Raw genomic sequence first — 20,809 nt, forward strand, 5'->3', positions numbered from 1 at the left:
TCAGGTTAGGCTACCTTTCGAACACTCTTTTAATATTCATTTCTCTATGGTGGTTGCATATTACAAACTGATAGAAATTCTTCTGACAAATCTACCAGCGTCCTCTCACTTGGAAACGGAAATTGTTGGAATTGAACTTGACAGTAGCTACGTTTACAACGCGCGGACCTATTAGGTCTATGAATCAAATGATAGACTATTTTTATTTAGTACAGCCCTGTTTACAAGGATTGATTTTGAGAGTTAAATTAGTCCAGGATTTTCTCTAGGATCAAAATTTCAGTTGAAGTGACTTTAGATGAAGAATTATAAGACATAACCTCTAAATCTTTAAAAGTGTTATTGTTTAATTTCTTTTTCAAGGCTTAAGCTTGTCCTCTGTATTTTTGTATACAAAAATACAAATCTCCTAAGCTAACATCCAATAAAATGTCAAACTTGTCATTTTGGTACTTCAAAATAGGTCCTAGGTGTTTACACTGAAAAAAATAATTAATCTACCCTGTTTGAGAAGCACCAAATTCGCGTATCAAATTTTAGTGGGCTGCCGTTTACACCGAAAAAATAGTCCTAGTGACGTCATTTGATCCAAGTATTAAATATTTGGTACCTCCGTTGTAAACGTAGCTAATGTCATACCTAGTAGGACCAATCAAAATGGTGGAAGGGCGTGGCTAAATTAAGGTGGGAAAATTCAAAATTCATTTAATAAGAAATCTCATAATTTTATCATGCAGTCCCAATACCTAGAGCAAACGCCTAATCAAAAGAAGACCATTTTAGCATCAGATATTGATCAGAATAAAATTAAACTCTTTAAAAAGCTTTATTTTACACATTAATAAAATAAAACATAAGATAAAAAACACATAAAAATATGTAGTATTCAACTAGTTGTTTAACAATATTATTTTTTTGCCGCAAAAGTTGTGTTATGTGTGGTCACGGATTTGAAGTAAGTTAAAGAGATCGTTTGGTGAATTTGTTATTTACACACAAAAAATATCGCAGGTCAATTTTTAGGATAATAATATTTAATGATTGACATTATTGACACGCTATTAATGGTATTAAAATGTAACTTTTGAATTTCTTCACAGGAATTTTGGATTGTACAATTTTTTTTAGAATGGGCTGCACTAATAGGTATGGTCATATTATTCTGGTCTCAATATTTGTAAGCAGTTAATCAAGAATTTGCCCTTGACTATCTTTTTAAGAATTGAGAGAGCAAAGGCTGGTTTTCAATAACCACCTGCGACTAGAAGGTCAACGATTTGCATTTAACAATTGAGAGTTAATAAATTTTTTAGTTACTTCATTAAGATTCTCTTTTATTAACAAAAATCTTCCAACATTATAAAGAGACTTTAATGAAGCAATATGTGCCGTTCATTTTTCAGAAGTAATCTCAATTTAGATAACTTGCTCGTGATGTGTTTATGGACATTATACATAATTTCCTGCCCACAAGTTAAGATATCTTTTGAAAGACCAGCCTTAGAAAGAATGACTTTGCTATTCTCTAAAAAGAGAAAAAAATATTTATCAATACATGCTGTGATAGTATTGGAACAAGAGCTCCTTCATGGTATTGATTGGACTAATTACCTGATATTGATGGATAACTTGATTGGACTAAATTACCTAATGAGATGGTTGAAGTGGACATACCACTAGAGTCAGTACAATCTCTGAACTTACCTTACTTAATATAGCCTGAAATTTTATATAAACCGGAAATATGTATACATATCGCAATATAAACAACATACATATAATATAATATTAACAAGCTTTACTAAACTCAAGAGAGGATAACAAATTCGCAAACAGGATTTTTTGTTATTTACGCCTTAAACATTTTCTATGAAACAGAGTTGACCTTACTCAACTTCTTTATATAGTAATTCGCTCTCAAAAAGAGTAAATGTGTGTGGCCGCCTGGCGAAACAATGCTGCAAATTGCTTTTTCAAGAATAAATGGACTTCCTCTGCCGTTTTGTTATTTACGCGTGATGGGACCATAAGGCCGCTAGGGATCAAATTTATAACTGGTGGAAAATTTTCTGATTAATTAATTCCGCGATGTTCTCATCAATTCAACCGAATCTATATCAAAATCGGTCAACTGATAAAGTTTGCTGGCTTATTTGTAAAACCGGGCTTCCAGGGTTCAGTTGGCACTTAACATACTTACTAATAATTTAATTAGCTTAGACAAGAGGTTTAAAAAAATATTTATTTTGTTTCAGACAAGCGGAAACTTAACCCAAACTTTTACACTGCAGCCGGTTAAGATCCTAAATGCAACATCAAACAATGTAACTGCAACAACTATCGGAAACGTGCAAGGCCAACAACCACAAACCACTCAGGCAGTTCCCGTTGTTATCTCTAGTAACAACATCTCTTCTACTTTTTTACAAGGTAATTTATATACGTGTTTTTAATGAAGCATTTACTCAGAAAATTTTACTTTACTATTGATTGCCCTTATTATGTAAGCAGGTTGACCGTGTAATTGAGTTCATAACTACCACCAGAGCTTAAAAATCTAAATAATTGACATTTAATTAATTTCAGGTCCAGTTTCTTTTGCAACAGCCAGTCCAACAATAAACAGTCCCCAAAATGGCACATCCATTAATAATAACGCGAGTCCGCCCCATTCGAAGAAAGAACAAGACGGTCATATTTCGAGTACCACGGTGACGCAAGGGGGGCAAAGGTATAGGATCATGCAGAATTCGTTTGACATTATGAATCCGTTAATTATTGACGAAAGTGGTACCACGGATAAAAAAATTAAGCAGCCACCGATGGTTTTTAGATCTGGTAAGCACAACTTGCTGGAAAGTTAAACGTAGTACCTAAACTATAATTCATGGTTTAATTAAAAAGGTAAAGAAAGCAAAATGAGTTTAAGTCAAGGCGTACAAATTATCTAAAAAGAAAGGGTTACAATAGTAACTATAGACTTGTTTAAAACGTTCAATCGTCCTGTTATGAAGTTGACAATGTATAGCAAACAAATATTAAAGTTAAAAGGATCATTTTCGAACGATGAGAAAGTTTTTTTTAACTTATGCCTCAATGTTTTTATTTCTGCATGATAATCTTAATAATTTATCCCACAATTTTTAGTTTAACAACGGAGGCCCCAAGTATTCTTCAAGATCGAATTTGATACTGACTATATCTAAAATGTTCATTTTTTATTTAAGTACCAGACTGTAAATTTGCCAAGTTGTAAATTAATTGTATCATTTTAATTATCATTTGCAAGCAGAACTCTCTCTCAAGAAAGATTAAATTCTTTTTTGATTTTACTATTTTTTTTTATATTATTATATAAATCTTCTCAGAAGGGAATTCCAATTTTTGGTCCCCAATTTAGTAAGTTCGGTAAAAAAAGATCGAAATGTTTTTATTTAAAAAATAATAAATAACAAAGTCTTTTGGATTTAAATATTTAATAAAATAATTGACAAGAAGATTGGTTGATTGATCTAAATATGTTAATTAAATTCACCATTAAAACATCTTTTAATTGCATATAAGATGGATAATCTTATGCCCTCATGCAGACCTTATTAATTTTCCAAGACAAATTAAAATATTCAAAAATCTTTTTATTAAAAGATTAAGAAATTAAGGTAATATAATTAAATCCTTATATATAAAATATAAAATTCTCGAAAATCTTAATACATAACTCCAAAAATATCATGTTTGCGTCGATTTTGCGCCCAACATTGCAACGTCCTTTGCTCAACTTAAAGATGTCTTAGAGGCAATTTTAATTTAAAAATTCCATCTTTATTTATTTTTTTTTTAATTTTACAAATTTGAATGCAATACAATCAATATTATATAATATATTTTTGCAAATTTTCTGTCAGTATTTAATTAAACACAATGTTTTTTATATCTGCAATCAACAGTAATGGTTTGTATTTAACATTTTAAAGTAATTCTAGGGTGAGTTGATAAAATTTGTTGTCATTTTATAACACTACTTTTGCCTATAATCGACATTATAAGAAACGTATTGTTTGAGATATTTAACAGATTTTCAGACTGTTTATACCTACTGTATATAAAAAAGGTTGAATATTTTTGGTTATAATGTGGGTAAGAGTACGTTCCATTATATTCTGTGAAAAGCAACTTAATTCCATCGAAAAACGTGTCGACTATTTTTAACACAAATAAGACTTTTCACATAATATTAATATAATATAACATCATTCAATATTGCAAATTATCTATATTCGAGGTTTTCAGAACTTTTGTGATATGATTATATATTTTATTATCTAACATCATTATATAAGTTGTTTTGCAAAAAAGTATTTGCCATAAAAGTACCTAAATCCAGATCCTATATTGGTGGAATTTCATCTTTTTATTTATGCAAATTAGTTTCATAGTTATCGTATAATATAGAAGGGTGTTCAAGATTTACTGCTTATTTTTGAGCATAAAATGAAACGTTTTTCCTGTAACAGTATGTTTCAAAGATGTTCTACGAGGTGCAGCCAATAAGATTTAGGCAAAGCACAGAATATTTTAATTTGTCTACACACCAAATCTCTAAAAAATTTACTTTTTTAACAGTCACTCAAAAGGTCAAAATTGTATATATGATAATGTGAGTTGTCTTATCCATATTTTAGCAGATTAGTTTTTGTGGTATGCCACCAAGAAAACAATAAAAATCAGTTATGCTTAAAAGTCAACATTTCGATCAAGTATTTGGTTATTTTTCAGAGCACTAAAATCTTCACAAATAATGTTCCTTATTAATACATTTGGCGCAGGGTGTTAATTAATGTTGTGCAAATAGTTAGTACTTGTCAACATAGAAAAAAAAATGCAAATATATGCATGGTGTTAAAGAACGTCGTTTTCGTCGTTTGCAACCAAAGTTTTAATTTTTTTAGTGCTATTTTGTTTTCTCACAACGCATGTAAATTATAAAATCTATCAACAACACTGATCAAGTTTTTTATGGAATCTAAATTAGAAAATGTTTTAGTGGCACGTCTAGCAGTTATCTGATCCTTTATATTTAATTCTATTGAGCTTCCTTGTTCCTTTTAACTAACAGTCGGGAATACTATCACGCGAATCATGTCTTCCTAATAATGACAATAAAATATATGATAATACATGTAAAACCTATTTTTGTTCATACTTTTTTATAGTTTTGTTCTTTATATATGAATTTTGAGGATAATTTACTTAAGTATGTGTCCGATGTTTTACATCAAATCTTATAACATTCCAGTCATCTTTTTTTAATTTCAACCCCTATGATGATTGCCAGTGTATGCTACAAAAGAAGCCTTATTTTCTAATTTCATTTAGTTAGTAGATCCCATATATACTGGTATCTAATCTCTGTTAAATTGTATCGTGATATAAAATTATTTTTTGGATAAAAGTATTTATTTGAAAAAAAGTTTTCTCTAGGTAATGAACTTTTTATACCTAATATTCTTTTTAATTTGTAGGTACAAGAGAAGTTCATAACAAACTTGAAAAGCATCGGCGGGCGCACCTGAAAGAATGTTTCGACATACTGAAAAAGCAGTTACCATCAAACGGCGAAGAGAAAAAAACGTCTAATTTAAGTATTCTACATTCAGCATTAAAGTAAGTTACATGAGATCAATGTGCAAGCCACAATAAAATTGTCTAAATTTTTTTTAACAGGTATATTCAATCACTGAAAAAACGGGAACGAGAATACGAACACGAGATGGAGCGGCTGGCCCGTGAAAAAATCCATTTTCAGCAAAGACTGGCGTCGTTACGGAAAGATTCCCATTTTGATAATGATTTTTCCCGGCTCATTCCCGAGATTCCTTCTAGCACCACAAGTATTACCCAAAACGGAAAAAACGAGATCAGTCCGAGGTAAGTAAACAAGTAAACAAAATTATTTCTTGTTTTATTTGCATACTCGTATTATCCCAACAATAGTTATTATATAAAATACATCAAAATAGTCTATAAAACAGGTATAAAAGTTACGTTATGATTTGAAAGCCTTTATTAAAAATTCTAAGCTCTACTAAAAGCTTATAAAAAAGAGAATTAACAAAATTGATATAGGGGCCGACCTCAGGGAGCCACCAATGTTATTAATAAAATTTGGGATTGCCTAGGCATACTTAAAATTATCAATACCTTTTTGAAGCATATTTTTAATGCATGTGAAACAGCAAAAGTGAGCTCCTATGCATTTGGGAAAAAGTCGACATCATTTTAGTAGTCGTATTAGCTATATGTTATTTTTCTCAAAACCTGATTTTGAGCAAAATATGTTCCTCAGAAGCAACCAACCGAAGTCATTCTGCTAAGGTATCAATCAATGTTGTGTAGCACAATTTGATGCTTATAAAGTATCGTTGCCATTGTATTTTCCATAAAAAAAGTACATTTTTCTTTCGCAAGCAACTTTAATTTAATAGCTGTCTTTCTCCAGAAGCAAATTCGTTCAGAATCGGGATAAAAACAAAAACGAGACTCGTCTGTAAAAAAAACTATTGCGCATCGTTCTTGGTTTCACTTAATATTATGTTCTCATTAAGTTAATAATCTTCGGTGCGATTGCCTATAGCTCCTCCTGGTCTATCAGGAGATGGTCAGTGGTCTTCTGGCATTAAGTCCTTTCTCAAATAAACTGTTTTTGACAGTTTGACCTAAAACCTCCATGTATTCTCTTCATAAGAGCTGCTGAACAAAAAAAGATTCCATTAAAGTGTATTGAATGTGGTTGCTCTCGACTAAACTAGCAGTATTTTTTTCTTTATATATGGTCCACAAACAATTAATTACACTGGGATATGTACCCGAGAAAATGGTCTCAGCTAAATCGGGTGGTATCGTTTATACTTAAATTGACTTAACATAATGTAAGTTATGTTATTCATGTTAAGGTACAAAACCATAATAAAAAATAAGCACGCTGAGATGGAGTAATGATAATTCTCGTATTTACCATGAGATATGGGATGCTCTGGTTCTTTAGAGTAGTGGGGACGCGACGGAAAATCGCGATAAATATCGGCACTTTCGCATCTAGGTTAGAGTAATTTGTGTAGGTACACGTAGCAAAAAAAATTGCTTCATTTGATTTTTTTTTATTTTGCTTTGCATTAGTCTGCATACTAAAGGCAATATCTATTCCGCATAAAATTATATAAACAGTGTATCCAAAGAGTCTGGAAAACTACCTTTTACATGTAGACGAATTGGTTAAAAAACGCTCGGACACGTTTTATTTTTTAAATTGTCTTTTATTGGTTGGCATATTTTCAGATTTATGAAAAATATTCAGGGTGCCGCAAGAAGACCTGGCAGCTGTCAACTTTATTATTTTAAATAGAACACCCCATTTATTATTGCATTTTTGTATTCTATGATAAATTTTAAACACATTTCATGTACAACAACCCTATATCCAAAATTAAAATCACTTTACAATGTTTCGTTGAAAATCCCCACAATTCATAGCGAAAACCGCTCAAGAAATTGCCATGCCTAAATCATCGGTTAAGGTAACGTTAAAACAAAATAAATTCCGTCCTTTGAAAATCCACTTGTTGCAAGAACTTTTGGAAGATGATTTTGACAAGAGGGTCGAATTTTGTGAAACAATCATGGTAGAACTAGACCAAGATCAGAACTTATTAAATAACTATTGTGTTTTCGGATGAAGCTATTTATTGAGGGATCCGTATTTTCCGTAGAGCATTTAGAAATGCTTCAAAACCGCATTGTTCCTGAAATTAGACGTTTGGCCGGTCCAAACTACAGGCAAGTATCGTTTTAACCAGAAGGAGCTCCTCGGCATTATAGTCGAGAGATACTTTTCCAAATAGATGGATAGGCAGGGGGTACCATATCAAGGTTTTGGTTAATTTTTTTAATGTCATATATCCAACGGGAATTATACCAGATTGGTTGTTGTCGACATTTGTAACGATCCCTAACAAGTCCAACGCACAAGAGTGCTCTGACCATCGAATGATTGCAATTATGAATCACACTTAAATTTTTTTTAAGAGTAATATACAATAGAATATTTGCTAAAGTGGACTCCGAAATAAGTGACAATCATGGTGGGTTTTAGAAAAGGTTTGGGAATAATATATAAGCTCAGACTTGGAATCTTAAAAAGGCCGAAATGGATAAACATGATGCATATTAAAAATATCCTGGAAAGATAAAGTCACAAACATGGAACTGCGTCTAAGAATTCAATAGGAGGAGGAAGTAGTTAACACGCTAAAAAGAAGAAAACTTGAATACTTCGGACATGTTATAAGGGGACCTAAATATGCATTACTAAAAATAAAACATAATGCAGGTTTCCCCTGCATATATAATAAAACATATGCAGGGGAAACCTGCATTATGTTTTATTTTTATTAACGCATAAAAGGGAAAAGAAGCCACGGAAGAAGAATATCGAACTCAGAAACTTAAGAGATTGGTTTAGACTAACATCAAACGAACTATTTAGAGCAGCTGTCAGTGAAATAAGAATTACCCTGATGATATCGAACCTCCGACGAGGAGACGGAACTTGAAGATAGAGAGACCATAGAATGGCCAGCTAGATCCCCAGACCTCTCCGAGTATTTGTCACTAAACCTGAAAATATAAAGAACTTAAAACAACGCATACCAAATGAAGTTGGCCAAATTACACAATTTTTTGACAAATTTTATTTCAACGTTGCGTATTACCAGGAAGTGCAAGGAAAGCAGTTTGAACATTTAATCAGCTAGTTTTGCTTTATAAGTTTCTATTGCAATACCTTTATTAAAAAGGGCGTTATTGGATTGATATTTTAAAACTAGAAAGTTGTTTTTTTTTTAATTTAAGCTTTAGTTAAATCTAAAGTTATGGTGAAACAATAGCTTATGAAAAACTAAGATAGGAAAGTGCAACCCGTATTTCTCCAAGTTAAATCATTTAGATTTTGCAGCCTGGTAAAATTTTTAAAAATTTTGATTTTAAATTGTTGATATTTCGAAGATTGGTATAGTGTGTTAAATATGAAATATCTTTAAAATTTATTATAGAATTTGAAAATTCATTAATAAATGGGGTGTTCTATTTAAAATAATAAAGTTGACAGCTGCCTTTCAGCTTTTTGACGCACCCTGTATATTTTTCAGAATTCTGAAAACATGCAAAAAAATAAAAGAATTGACGTGTCGAAGCGTTTCTCAACCAGGTAATTCATTTACCGATAAATGGCATTTTTTTCAGACATATTTACCTTAGAGATTTTTTGGACACAAAGTCTCTCAGGTAAATTTAATATTTTGAGCTTAGACCATCATTTTGATGTTTGTATTAATATAAAAAATCATCAATTGCTTTTGTACTATTGTGGCAGACGCACAAAAAAAATTAGAAGCGATATAATTTATTAATAAAAAACTGTTTTATTATTTTAGTCACCCTTCACAAAGTCCAAACACCCGAATAGTCAGTCCTACGTACACCGTCGAGCAAATCAAAGGAACTTCGAAAAGCGTCAAAGTGGAGGATTGCTACAGCGACTACGTCGAGGACCGAGGCGTCGTCGCGACGCCATTAAACAACGTCGTCAGTGTCGGTAGCATCGTGACTGTCGCGAGCTCGCACTCAGCGGCCGCAACAGTGTCGAGCTCGGGTTTAAAGACCGAGGCCAGTTCCAGTCCTGTGATAAATCAGACCAACTCTGTGATAACTACCACGAACGGGGAGAGCAAGATTTCGGCCATTCCTATTTTGAGCAAGACCCATTTGCCTATTGTTACTACTGCTGCGCAGGTACCGGTTACCAATGGGAAAGAGGTGAGTACCAGCAGGCAAAATAAACAACTACTTATTAAGCCGTTCACACGGCCAAACCGAACAGTTCATAAGCGACTTGCACAAAACCTTTTTTCTTTTTCCTGCGATATGTTTCCAATAAATTAATCAAATCAAATCAAAATCAAAAATAAGCTTTATTGTTATAAACAAATATTTATTGTTAACAAAGCAACTTAAAATTAAGAATAAAAATATTTAAAAAAAATGTATACAAAAAGAGGAGGAAAATCAAACACTACATATACATACAAAAACATACACTGTAGACTCCACAAAACATTAAGCATAAAACTCCTCAAGGTTATAGCATCCCTTTTCTGTTAGATACTTTTTAAGTATATGTGCAAAGCATTTGAGTGTTGCAAGGTCTCTAATGTTGCACAACAGGTGATTAATACCTTTATACCTTCATCAAAAATTGATTTCTGAATAAGAGCGGACGTGGGAATAGGTAGTTGCAGATTGCCCCTCTGTCGTGTCATATACCTGGGGTTCGCTGCCATATACTTATGCCGATTCTTGAATATGATGCTAGCAACTTCCAGTGTATACACACAGATGACTGTTAGAATGTTTTCTCGAGCAAATAGAGGGCGGCAGAAATCCCAAGGTTGCAAATATACCTGAGAGCTGTCTTTTGCAATACAAAGAGCGACTGGATAAGATTATTGCTAGCATTCCCCTAAAAACAAATACCGTAGCGAAAACGAGACTCGACAAGGGAAAAATATACCCTCCTACCCATCTCGGGACCAAGCTCTTCAGTTCCGACCCTAACGACAGAGCAACGAGCTGATATTTTATGGGCAGGATCAAGTACATGATTAGTAAATTTTAAGGTTGTTATTAAGGATGACACCAAGAAATCTGCTGCTAGAGTGTTCAGCAACTTGATTACCGCGAATGAACACATTCCCAAGCTTACCCCTAAACGTCAGGATTTTGGTCTTATTGAAGTCCAGTGACAGGCTATTTGAGTCAAACCAGTCTCGTATTCTCTGGAGGTCCAACATCAGGGTCATCACTAGATTAAAGACCGCACATTATCTATCGGCAGTTAATTTTTTGAGTAGAAAAATTAATAACATCGTCGATTCTTCTATAAAAAAGTTTTTTTTGAATTATTACTCGCATTTATACTAGATTTATCGGGGTCTCACTGGGATAGCAGTGTATGTGGCTCGTAAACCGTTCAGTTCATCGCTTTTGATACAGGGTAATTCTTAACCTATCCGCATAAACTTGAGAAATTATTGCTGATGACAAATAATGATGTGTGACAAATAATCATAATGAAAAAAAAATTTTAATAAAGAAAAATATTTTTAGATTCCAAAATGATCTGTTTTTGGTTCACAAAAATTTATCAACTCATTTATCAAGTCAAATTTTGAAGTCATGAGACAAAACTATCAACATTTTAGTTACGGATGAAGCAATCCGCATGTTATTCGGCGAACACACTTTCAACAACGATTTTTAGTGAATGTGTGAGCTGGACTTGTGAACGGAATACTTATTGGCCTTTTCATTTTCGATGGCCTCCTCGATTACCTGACCTTAATCCGCTTGACTTTTATTTTTGGGGTCACCTAAAAACTATGGTATATGTAATTGAAGTTGACAGTGAACAGATTTAAGAAATTCAACTACACCCTGCTTTAGAACCGGCGTGTTGCAACTCATGGATTAGCCGAGCTCAATGACTGAGCGCCAGACATAAATCCTATTGAACATGTATGGGGGGGATTATATTGGTAGAGCACTATCAGATCAATCGAGATAATCCTTATTTGGCTTTAGGACTTCAGGGTAGCTGTTCAAGAAGCGTGCATCAATAACTTAATTCGTGGAATGCAGACATGTTGATCTATTGATCGAAAGAAGTAATTAACAGAGCCATCTGTAGTATTTGAATATAGAATAAAATGCAATATATTTCGAAAATGTAATTTGTTTATTTTTTTAAAATATTCTGGAGGGCCAAGACTTTTCGAAATGTATTTATTTAACCGTATAAACCCTGACAGCGGTCTGACAAAAATCTAAAACCCAAGAGAGAGTAAAGTCTTTTTTTATCATGACCATGACAACCTGAAGGCGACGTACATATGTCACATTCAAAATTAGTTCTTAATGAGAAATTTTAAGACGTCTGAAAAATACGTCCTAGATTGCTTAAAATAAGTCTTAAAAAAAAGTCAAAAAGACTTTTGAAAGGGAGTAAAAACAAGTTATAAATTGACTTTACAAAAACGTCTGCATAAGAAAACTCTATTTAGGCACTCATTACATTTGTATTTAATTTTTAATTTTGTAATTGCAACTTTGCAATTGCAAAAAAGTACATGTTAATTAAAAAATAAGAATAATGTTTTAAAATCATACAAATTTTAAAATGTATTTAGCAATGTATGGAATTATTACGAAAAATGCACAATAAAACTGACTAATTTGTCTGTAATATATATTTTTTATTTATATTTCTCTATAATGAGAAGATCTGAAGCAATCTTAAAAAATATATACTTGTAAAAATATAGTATATTCCCTGAAGTAATATATAACCCAAAGCATGCATTTTATCAATACACATCACAATACAATTTACACTCCACTTAACCTAAAAGTAAATACAATATTAAGAAAATAATTCTAGCTTATTTAAATAATAAAACAGCTTATCAATAAAATGAGGCAAGCTGCAGGAATCCAGGAATCTTTCATCCAGCCATCCCCAGAGAGTCTAATGAAAAAAAGAACTAACACGAATTATGTTTTTTGTTATAACTAAACGGCAGGATCGCATTTTTTGAAATATATTTATAAAAATTAAATTTTTTGATAAGATCAAATGAAAATTCTACAGTATCCCTCCACTTATTTATTAAACATTATTTAGTTTTTATAATTCCCGACCTGTTTCGGACAGAGCGGTATCGATCATCAGGGGATACTAAAAGGAAATAGTTTTGAATAAAGAAGCAAAAAGACAAATAGACACAGAAAAACCTTAAAATTAATATAACTTACAAATGTTTGAAATTGATCAGTTATACACACCAGGGGTTGAGTCCATGTCAAAAAACCCTTTATTTATTATTTTTAATTTTATTTATTTACATTCCATTGTTGACAAGGATAAATAGAGAAGTGAATAATTGGATCGAATAGTATGCTAAAGAAAATACTAAACACAAATCTAGGTGACATCTATGTTGAGAAGTCCTAAAAGCACTAGGTTACCTGATGGTGTGTTACAAACATTTTTTTGTGAAATTAAGAGGAAAGTAGAAGGTTCCTGGAGAACATACTAAATGACGCAGTTGACACAGTGATTAGCACGTTGTGAAGGAAAGCAATGGATCAGTACCATATAAAAAGATTATAAAGGGCAAGAATGCTGTACTTGAATACAGTAATGGTGGCTGTTATTTATTGTGTTGCTTTATTTATTTCTACTATTTCCAACAGATCTGTATAAAAACTGAAATATGTTTAATAAATAACTGGAGGAAGACTGTAGGATTTTCATTGTACCTTAATCTACGACTCCACTGCAAATATGTATATAATATAATATTGTGTATAATATGTGTATTAATAATGTGTATAATATAAATTTTTTGAGTAAAGGTTGGCCAAAACAGGATAAATCCATTTGAAATGACTGGTGATTCCAAAACAAAAGTGGCTCGCCGATACGCTGCTTTGTGGAACCTCCTTCATAATTTTGTTTACCTTTATCTTTTATACCATCTAAATTATACTGTATTAAACATTCTTCTAATATTATTTATCAACTTATTTATATTAAATGTTTTATTTTAGGTGGCTCAGTCAGTACAAACCACCGGCATCTCAGTCCTGCCTATGCCTTACCCCGTAAACCCTGGCCTAGTGCTACAAAAGGTGGCCATAGTGCCACACAAAGGGTTGACAACGGACTTGGCACCTTTGATGCCCACCCATTTTATAACGACCCCACAGCAATTAAGTGGTGAGTTTAAATAGGTTGCTTCCAAAAGAGACTAATATAAAATGTTCACTTTTTAGGAATCAACGGTCAAATCAACGGAAAAGTTGTGCCTTTAACTCAGTACATAGTGAAGCCGATGGTTGTTGTGAGTACTGCCAGTCCCCGTCCTGGGAGCTAGCTAGATAACACTATCTAGCTAACATGTGTGGTTAAGTGAAACTTACGCCGATTTTAAGAAAAAAAAAGTTTTATTGTTTATAAATTATGCTATAGTATGATTTAATGAAAGAAAATGTATGCGGTAAAGTTTGACCAAGAAGCTAGACAATCCTAAAAATTATCCATTATTTGCGTCTCTTATAAAAATTCTTTTTTATGTTCTAGTCACAAAAATGATTGATCCATTTTTGACCCATTGTATTTCACTAACCATACATTTTCTTTCCCAAAATATTAATTTAAAAATTTGGGATCAGAAAGAAGCAAACAGAAGAAAAAAGTGATATATTATTACTAAAAGAAATTATTTATCGAAAAGACTTATTTATTTATTTTCGTTTATAAAATGTTTATTTATTTTTGAAGAAATCCAATTTCTTCTCGTTTATCTTATTTATTACTTTTTTTGCGAAATTTTAGGGCTATAATCGAAATGCTAAAGTAGATTTTTTTCCAAAATTTCTCAAAAAATCAAAAACAATCGAAAATGATGGACTGCTAAGAATGATAAAATCAAAAAATTCAAAATTTATTGTAAATATTCAATATACTGTTTTTTTCATGAAACAAATATAGATTTATAAGTTGTTCATTTTTAGTTTTTGTCCATTTAACACTTTTTTTTCTTTTTACAGAAGTATTTCTCCCACAAAAAAAAATAAAATCAAAATATTGCACGCAGGATTTATTTTGTAAACAAAACAATATTTATGTTCATTATTATAGTATATGTATTTCGTGAGTATTCCTTAATGCATTGATAGATCTCTTTTATTTTATTGTTAAATCATTTTTATAGGGTGGTTGCAATAGTGTTTATCTCTCTTCATAGGGACATTATGAATTCATCTCTTTTTTTTCGGTAGTAAAAAATCAATCGCTAAATAATCAATTATTGAAACATAAACCACACTATATAAATGTTGTATAGGGCTGTGCCGACAATGTCCGTGTTTGATACTTTAAACATAAACATCAATATTATAGTAGTAAATATTTCTTAGAGATCTTCTCCAAAGTATCAAAACTCCATTGTCAAAATGCCGAATATCCAAAAATCCATTTTAGTTATAAGAAATAAATGTTTTATTTTCGTTAGAAGCGTTTTAATGTGTTGGTATAAGAGAAACATAGACACATCACGAAACGTCAAACCTGAATTCCATAAATGTGATCCGTCATTACTCTTCTATTCCGTCTTATAAAGCAAATTTTATTAAAAGATATATGTTCAATTTTGAGACTCGTCGCGTGTCTACTTTTCTTTTTTTATATCGTCAAATATGGACTGGTATGTTGTTATGTGCGAGTATGAAAGTAAAGAACTATATTGTAAATAAATAGTCTAGTTGTCACACTGTACATAGATCACACATTGTTGTATATAAAAATTTTCCAAAAAAAATGTACAAATAACTTAAAGCCGTAGAAGAGTTATAATTGTAAATATATTTTAAAATCTCAGTTATATTGAGGAAAATGTACTATTTAATGCAAATAGAGGATTCGAAAACTTGATAGCGTCTTTTTTGTTCAAATTATCTAGAGCGAATCATGTTCTGGCCATGCTTGTATTGGAACATCGTGTCTGAGTTATTAAAAACAGGACTCTCATAAAATTTAGAGCAGAGAACCTGGAAGAACTTGTAAATATGCACTTCCTATGCTCGACCGTAACTACCAAATAGCATATGCCAACAAAGTCTGCTCGAAGACAAACAAGGCCAATAAAATAATTAACTGCGAGTCTTTAACTTTAAATAAATTCACTAAATCATAGGTGTTCTTTTATTCTGAAATATACGCCGACACGTCGATTAGTATTTTAAACTCCCTTTATTTTAATGTCAAAAAATCTTATACAGGGTGTCTCAAGTGTGAGATATGACGTCATCGATTATTTTTTTAAATAGCAACCCTATTTTTTTAAATAACTATTCTTAAAGGGTTTAATAAGTTACACACGCGTGCCAAATTAAAATTTTGTACTCCTCGGCTTTTAAAAGATATTTAACAGACATTAATTCATAAAATTAATTCAATTCAATAGCCTTTCTTTAATACAATCTTGGAATGTCAGGTATGAAGATACCTGACATTCCAAGATGAACCTGTTAGTCGTTTCTCACTTTGTTGTTCGCCGTTTGTAAATGGCGTACGTAACTGAAACACCCAAGATTATAATGATGATTGACTACGGAGATTGGACAAGAGCACAAAATTGAGTTATTCAGAGAGAAGTATCCTGATTTACTACTTATATCGCAAAATACCGTAAGTAAGCAAGATTAAAAAACAGTTCTGGGAAAATGGGAACAAAAAATCATCGTCGTAGTGCGCTCAGTGAAGAGGTCAAAATTAATATTCTCTCTCTCTCTCAAAGAAAATGTCCCCACTAGGCAGATAGCTAGGGAACTCGAAATTAGCCACTCTTAAGTCATTAAAGCTGAACAATTTCATCCGTATAAAATAAAAATCCTCCAGGAACTCACCAAGACGATCCGAATAGAAGATTCCAATTTTGCGAATAAATGATAGACCAACATCCTATTTTCTGATGAATCAACGTTTATGTTGAAGCAAATAGTCAAAATTGTCGTTATTGGGCAGACAAAAATACACACTGAATGTAAAAAATACAAAATGAATACTTTGTTCCCTTGCCTTATAAAAGCTGATGTCTCCAGTAGAAACATCTGGTGTCAACAGGATGGTGCGCCTCCTCATTTTGCAAGACTTATACGTGAGTAATTGAATGATATGTATTTCCTGGTAGATGGATTGGCCACCTAGGTCTCCGGATTTATTCATCTTTGGACCCGTTCTTATGTGGTTACTTGAAGAACAGTTTTTAAGACCAAATCTGCAAATATTCAATATTTAAAAGAACACATAAGACAGGAGTGTAGGCTAATTTCCGGCTAAGTATGTAATTAGAAATGTTTAAAACGAGTTTCGGTTCCGTTTAGGGTATTGTTAGTTATAAAAGTCGTTAAAAAAAACAGAATTGCCATTTAAAAAAATTATCAATGATAGCTTATCTCACATTTGAGACAGCCTGTATATTTTTTTTACATTAAAATGAAGGCAATTTAAAATACTAATCGATGTGTCCAAGCACATTTCCGAAAAAAAGAACACCTTTAATTTAGTGAATTTATTCCAAGTTAGAGACTTGCACTGTACATTTTAATCCACTAGCTAGACCCAGATTTTGGATCTACCCAATAATGCTAAGTAACTCTACTGCCACACCTGCTACAACATTTTTACATTGTTTTATACATAACATGGCATAAAACTTCTGTAGTGTACCTCCCAAAAAGTCAAACAGACCTGGTACCTTAACATTATTTCTAATAAAAACTCCGGAAAAAACACTAATAGTATGCAGAAATAGCTTTGGGTGACCTAAATAAACTCATACATTGAAGTAGCATTGAAGTATAATGCTCCATCTACATCACACCTCAATGCCCTTACGGAAGGAGAATTCCATCCCCTCTGCAACTGGATTGAGGCTAGCCTAAGATAAAGGACAATTAGTTCAAAAGGCACAGTAATAGCGAGAGTGGCTCGTCGCAGTCCCGTGGTAGTAAATAAATTAATTAAAATATGAAAGAATGCATTGCTTGGACTTCGCAGACAACCTGGTCATAGTAGTCAGAGTCAAACGCATGCAACTATCAGAAAGGACTACATTCAGAAACGACATAGTTCATGCGTGCTGACGTATTGAACATAATTGACAAGCGGTACAAGGATGAAGGCTGGTCGGTAAGCCCGCTTCAAAACCACAATAATTTCTTTCACAAAGAAAGGAGCCCTAGCAGATCTGAAGAACCAAAACTAAACGAAACACGAATAATGGTTTCAATAGAAGTTAAATACTTATAACGAATCATTTTAGACTAAAGAGTGACGACACATCAAGAAGGCAAAAACTGCTATCGTCACATGCAGAAGGTTGTGTGGTAGAAATTAGGGCTTGTTGTATACGATTCAGTCGCCTGGGGAAGGAAGGTTACATAAACCACAACATTCAGGCAATTCTAGGGACTCCAGAAGCTAGCATGATTGTACATCAACGGAGCCACGAGAACCAGTAAACCGGCGATGGAGATACAAGCTGCTGGCCATCAATGCAACCATGATGCAATCTACCGCCAAGAGACATCTTTATAAAAGCACAAATAAAGATGGAACAATATAGGCTCAAACAATGCCAAACCCCCATAGAAGCTAAATAAAAGCTTTGAGCTAGAAAGAGGAAGATCAAGTCAAAGTCAATCACATATGAGAGTGACTCATTAAAAGCAACAGACTCTAGCTCAATGACCACTCAAGGTTCAAGAGCTGATATAGACAGACAGGATGTCGGATTTGGATAGCTTGCAGGAAAAAAAAGGAAAGTTTAAATAAAATGCATGCCTAAAGGATAAAGGATGCCTCTGAAAATTATGTGTAAGTGTTTTTTTTTATACTTTTGATGCGTCATAACTTTTTTAAATTTTAATGCACAATTTGTTTGAAATACATCTTTAAGCAAAATAAGAGATTTCTTTATCTGTCTCACGGAAGAAGGGTATCTTGATAGAAGTGGCTAGAGGAAACCGTTTTTGAGACACGGATGATCTGGATTTTATTACCAATGCTTTTCATACCTACAAAATTAATTTTCACATTTGGTCAAAAAACGTTTTACTCAACACTTTGACGACATATACTTTTAGAGTTAGGGCCAGGCGGTTCTTCATTGGACACCCGGTATAACATAAATTATAACAATGTGCACCCCTAGCTGCAATACAGGCAAAAATTCGTATATTTTGGGTGTGAACCTAATTGTTTCAGGTGACCCCAGACGAAAAAATCCAACGAATTTGAGTTTGGAGGTTTCGGACCGAGGTTCAGTTCCTCATTGACATATCCGACGATCCGGATACACGATATTTAAATATTTAAGTGCAACTAAACTAAAATGAGGTCGAATACCACCGTGCATAAATTACATTTGCAATCTCAACTAGTATGAAATATAATCCAAAAGTATGAACAATCTTTCTAATACTTGTAGGATTATCCTCAATTCTATAAAGCATATTTTCTTATACTTGTGAGTTGCCTTTGAAGCGTCCTGTTATCTCTAGCTGCTGCGTTGGAAACAAAATGCATATAGCATGTCTGACTAATGTGTAATTCATTGCAACAAAATTGACAACTTAAAAACAAACCACGTTTGTTAGGTAGGTACTATTAATTGTACGTTGGGGACTTTTTTCCTTTTTCTGCTGTTTTCAGGAATGTGCTGACTTACATTATTAGAGATCCCACCTATCCATTACACTTTGACACCCAATGCATCTGCAAAAAACTTTTTTTTATCTTACTTGCGTATGCTTTTAAATCTTATATATTTGGAATTATGGTAACATTCAGTTTTCTGCTTTTTCATTTCCAAGTTTTTATGCGTTTGTTAAAATTCTGGAAGAATTTTGGTAATGCGGTATAACAAAAATGAGATATTCTGAGAAGATATTTAAAATTATGATAACCTGTCCTTGTGGTATAGAACAAAAGTAAAAAAAATCACTTGTTGCGAATCAGCTTTTTAACCGTCTATGTGAGATTCCCACCAGAACCAGAAAAATCCATCATGCAATAACATAAAAAATTCACGTGATTTCCCTGGTCTACTTTTGTCCACTTACGGTACAATACATTCTTTGATCTTTACCGACTCGAGACAGGATCTGCAAATAACAATTCATAAGTTTGGAAAAAAAAGCAATTTTATGTTAAATAATTTTTAAATACAAAGAGTTTTTATTACAGTATTAGAAGGTCGAACAATCATTCATAATGAATTACCTCAAATAAAACTCCTAATAAAATTTAAGTTATTAACAGAATAATTCAAACAAAGTAAAAAGCGTGGGTGCTCGATATATTAAATATGACAAATATTCTATTGGCAACTATCTTTGAGAGAAAAGTTATGAATATGAGGTAAAATGCACCCCACGCTTTTTACTCTGATTTAAATTATTCTGTTAATAACTTAAATATTATCATGATTTTTATCTAAGGTAATTAATTATGATTGATTGTCTGACTTTCTAGTACTGTTGTAATAAAAACTCTTTGTAATTAAAAGTTATTTTCTACTTTTTAGTTCACGATCACGATCTGCGTGCCCAAGCAAGTTCGAAAGCATAAGTTGTAGACTCCAGAAACCAGTAAAAGTAAATCTGAGAGTGCAGGCTTTATCTCTTTTACTCTCCTACAGAGGATCTAAAAAAAAAGAATTTATTAATCCTGGCAGTCCTAATAAGGATAATTGGAAACTGTTATCAAATTATTACATTGTCATCGGTCCTTGGTACGTACGCAAAGTTTCAAGTTGACCACACTTTTAGTGAAAATTAAGCTCAAAGATTCCGTTACATACATACAAACATAGAGACAACCTGAGCTAATAAAGGCGGGTTAAAAATCATAAACTTGGAACAATATTTAATACTATGTTAGCTATTAGGTATAAGCCCCAAAGAAAGATACAGTAGAATCTTCTTTAAAAATTTATTTCATAACATTACAGGATTCTTTAAGACATAACGAGTTTTCAAAATAAATTCACACATTATTTTGATCGACATAAAAATAATGTTGATAGAAATAAACTGGAACAACTCGAGTTTCATTTCATAAGAATCATCA

The 20,809-nt window shown here is 32.4% G+C and overlaps 1 protein-coding gene across 3 annotated transcripts in view; it reads left to right on the top strand.

Annotated features, from left to right (window-relative positions):
• LOC126740767 (max-binding protein MNT-like) overlaps positions 1-15,607 on the top strand; it is a 63,397-nt gene extending 47,790 nt beyond the window's left edge. For 2 of the 3 annotated variants that reach the window (XM_050446927.1, XM_050446925.1), the window contains 7 exons: positions 2,256-2,430; positions 2,587-2,838; positions 5,523-5,664; positions 5,725-5,928; positions 9,489-9,870; positions 13,723-13,891; positions 13,948-15,607. In XM_050446927.1, the coding sequence (XP_050302884.1) occupies positions 2,256-2,430; positions 2,587-2,838; positions 5,523-5,664; positions 5,725-5,928; positions 9,489-9,870; positions 13,723-13,891; positions 13,948-14,048 (1,425 nt within the window). In that variant the 3' untranslated portion in view covers positions 14,049-15,607. The remainder of the gene's footprint in view (positions 1-2,255; positions 2,431-2,586; positions 2,839-5,522; positions 5,665-5,724; positions 5,929-9,488; positions 9,871-13,722; positions 13,892-13,947) is intronic. The other variant, XM_050446926.1, reaches the window with a different exon arrangement.
• The last annotated feature ends 5,202 nt before the right edge of the window (positions 15,608-20,809 follow it).

The sequence above is a fragment of the Anthonomus grandis genome, chromosome 9 (genome assembly GCF_022605725.1).
Source record: "Anthonomus grandis grandis chromosome 9, icAntGran1.3, whole genome shotgun sequence".
In the NCBI taxonomy this organism is placed as follows: Eukaryota; Metazoa; Arthropoda; class Insecta; order Coleoptera; family Curculionidae; genus Anthonomus; species Anthonomus grandis.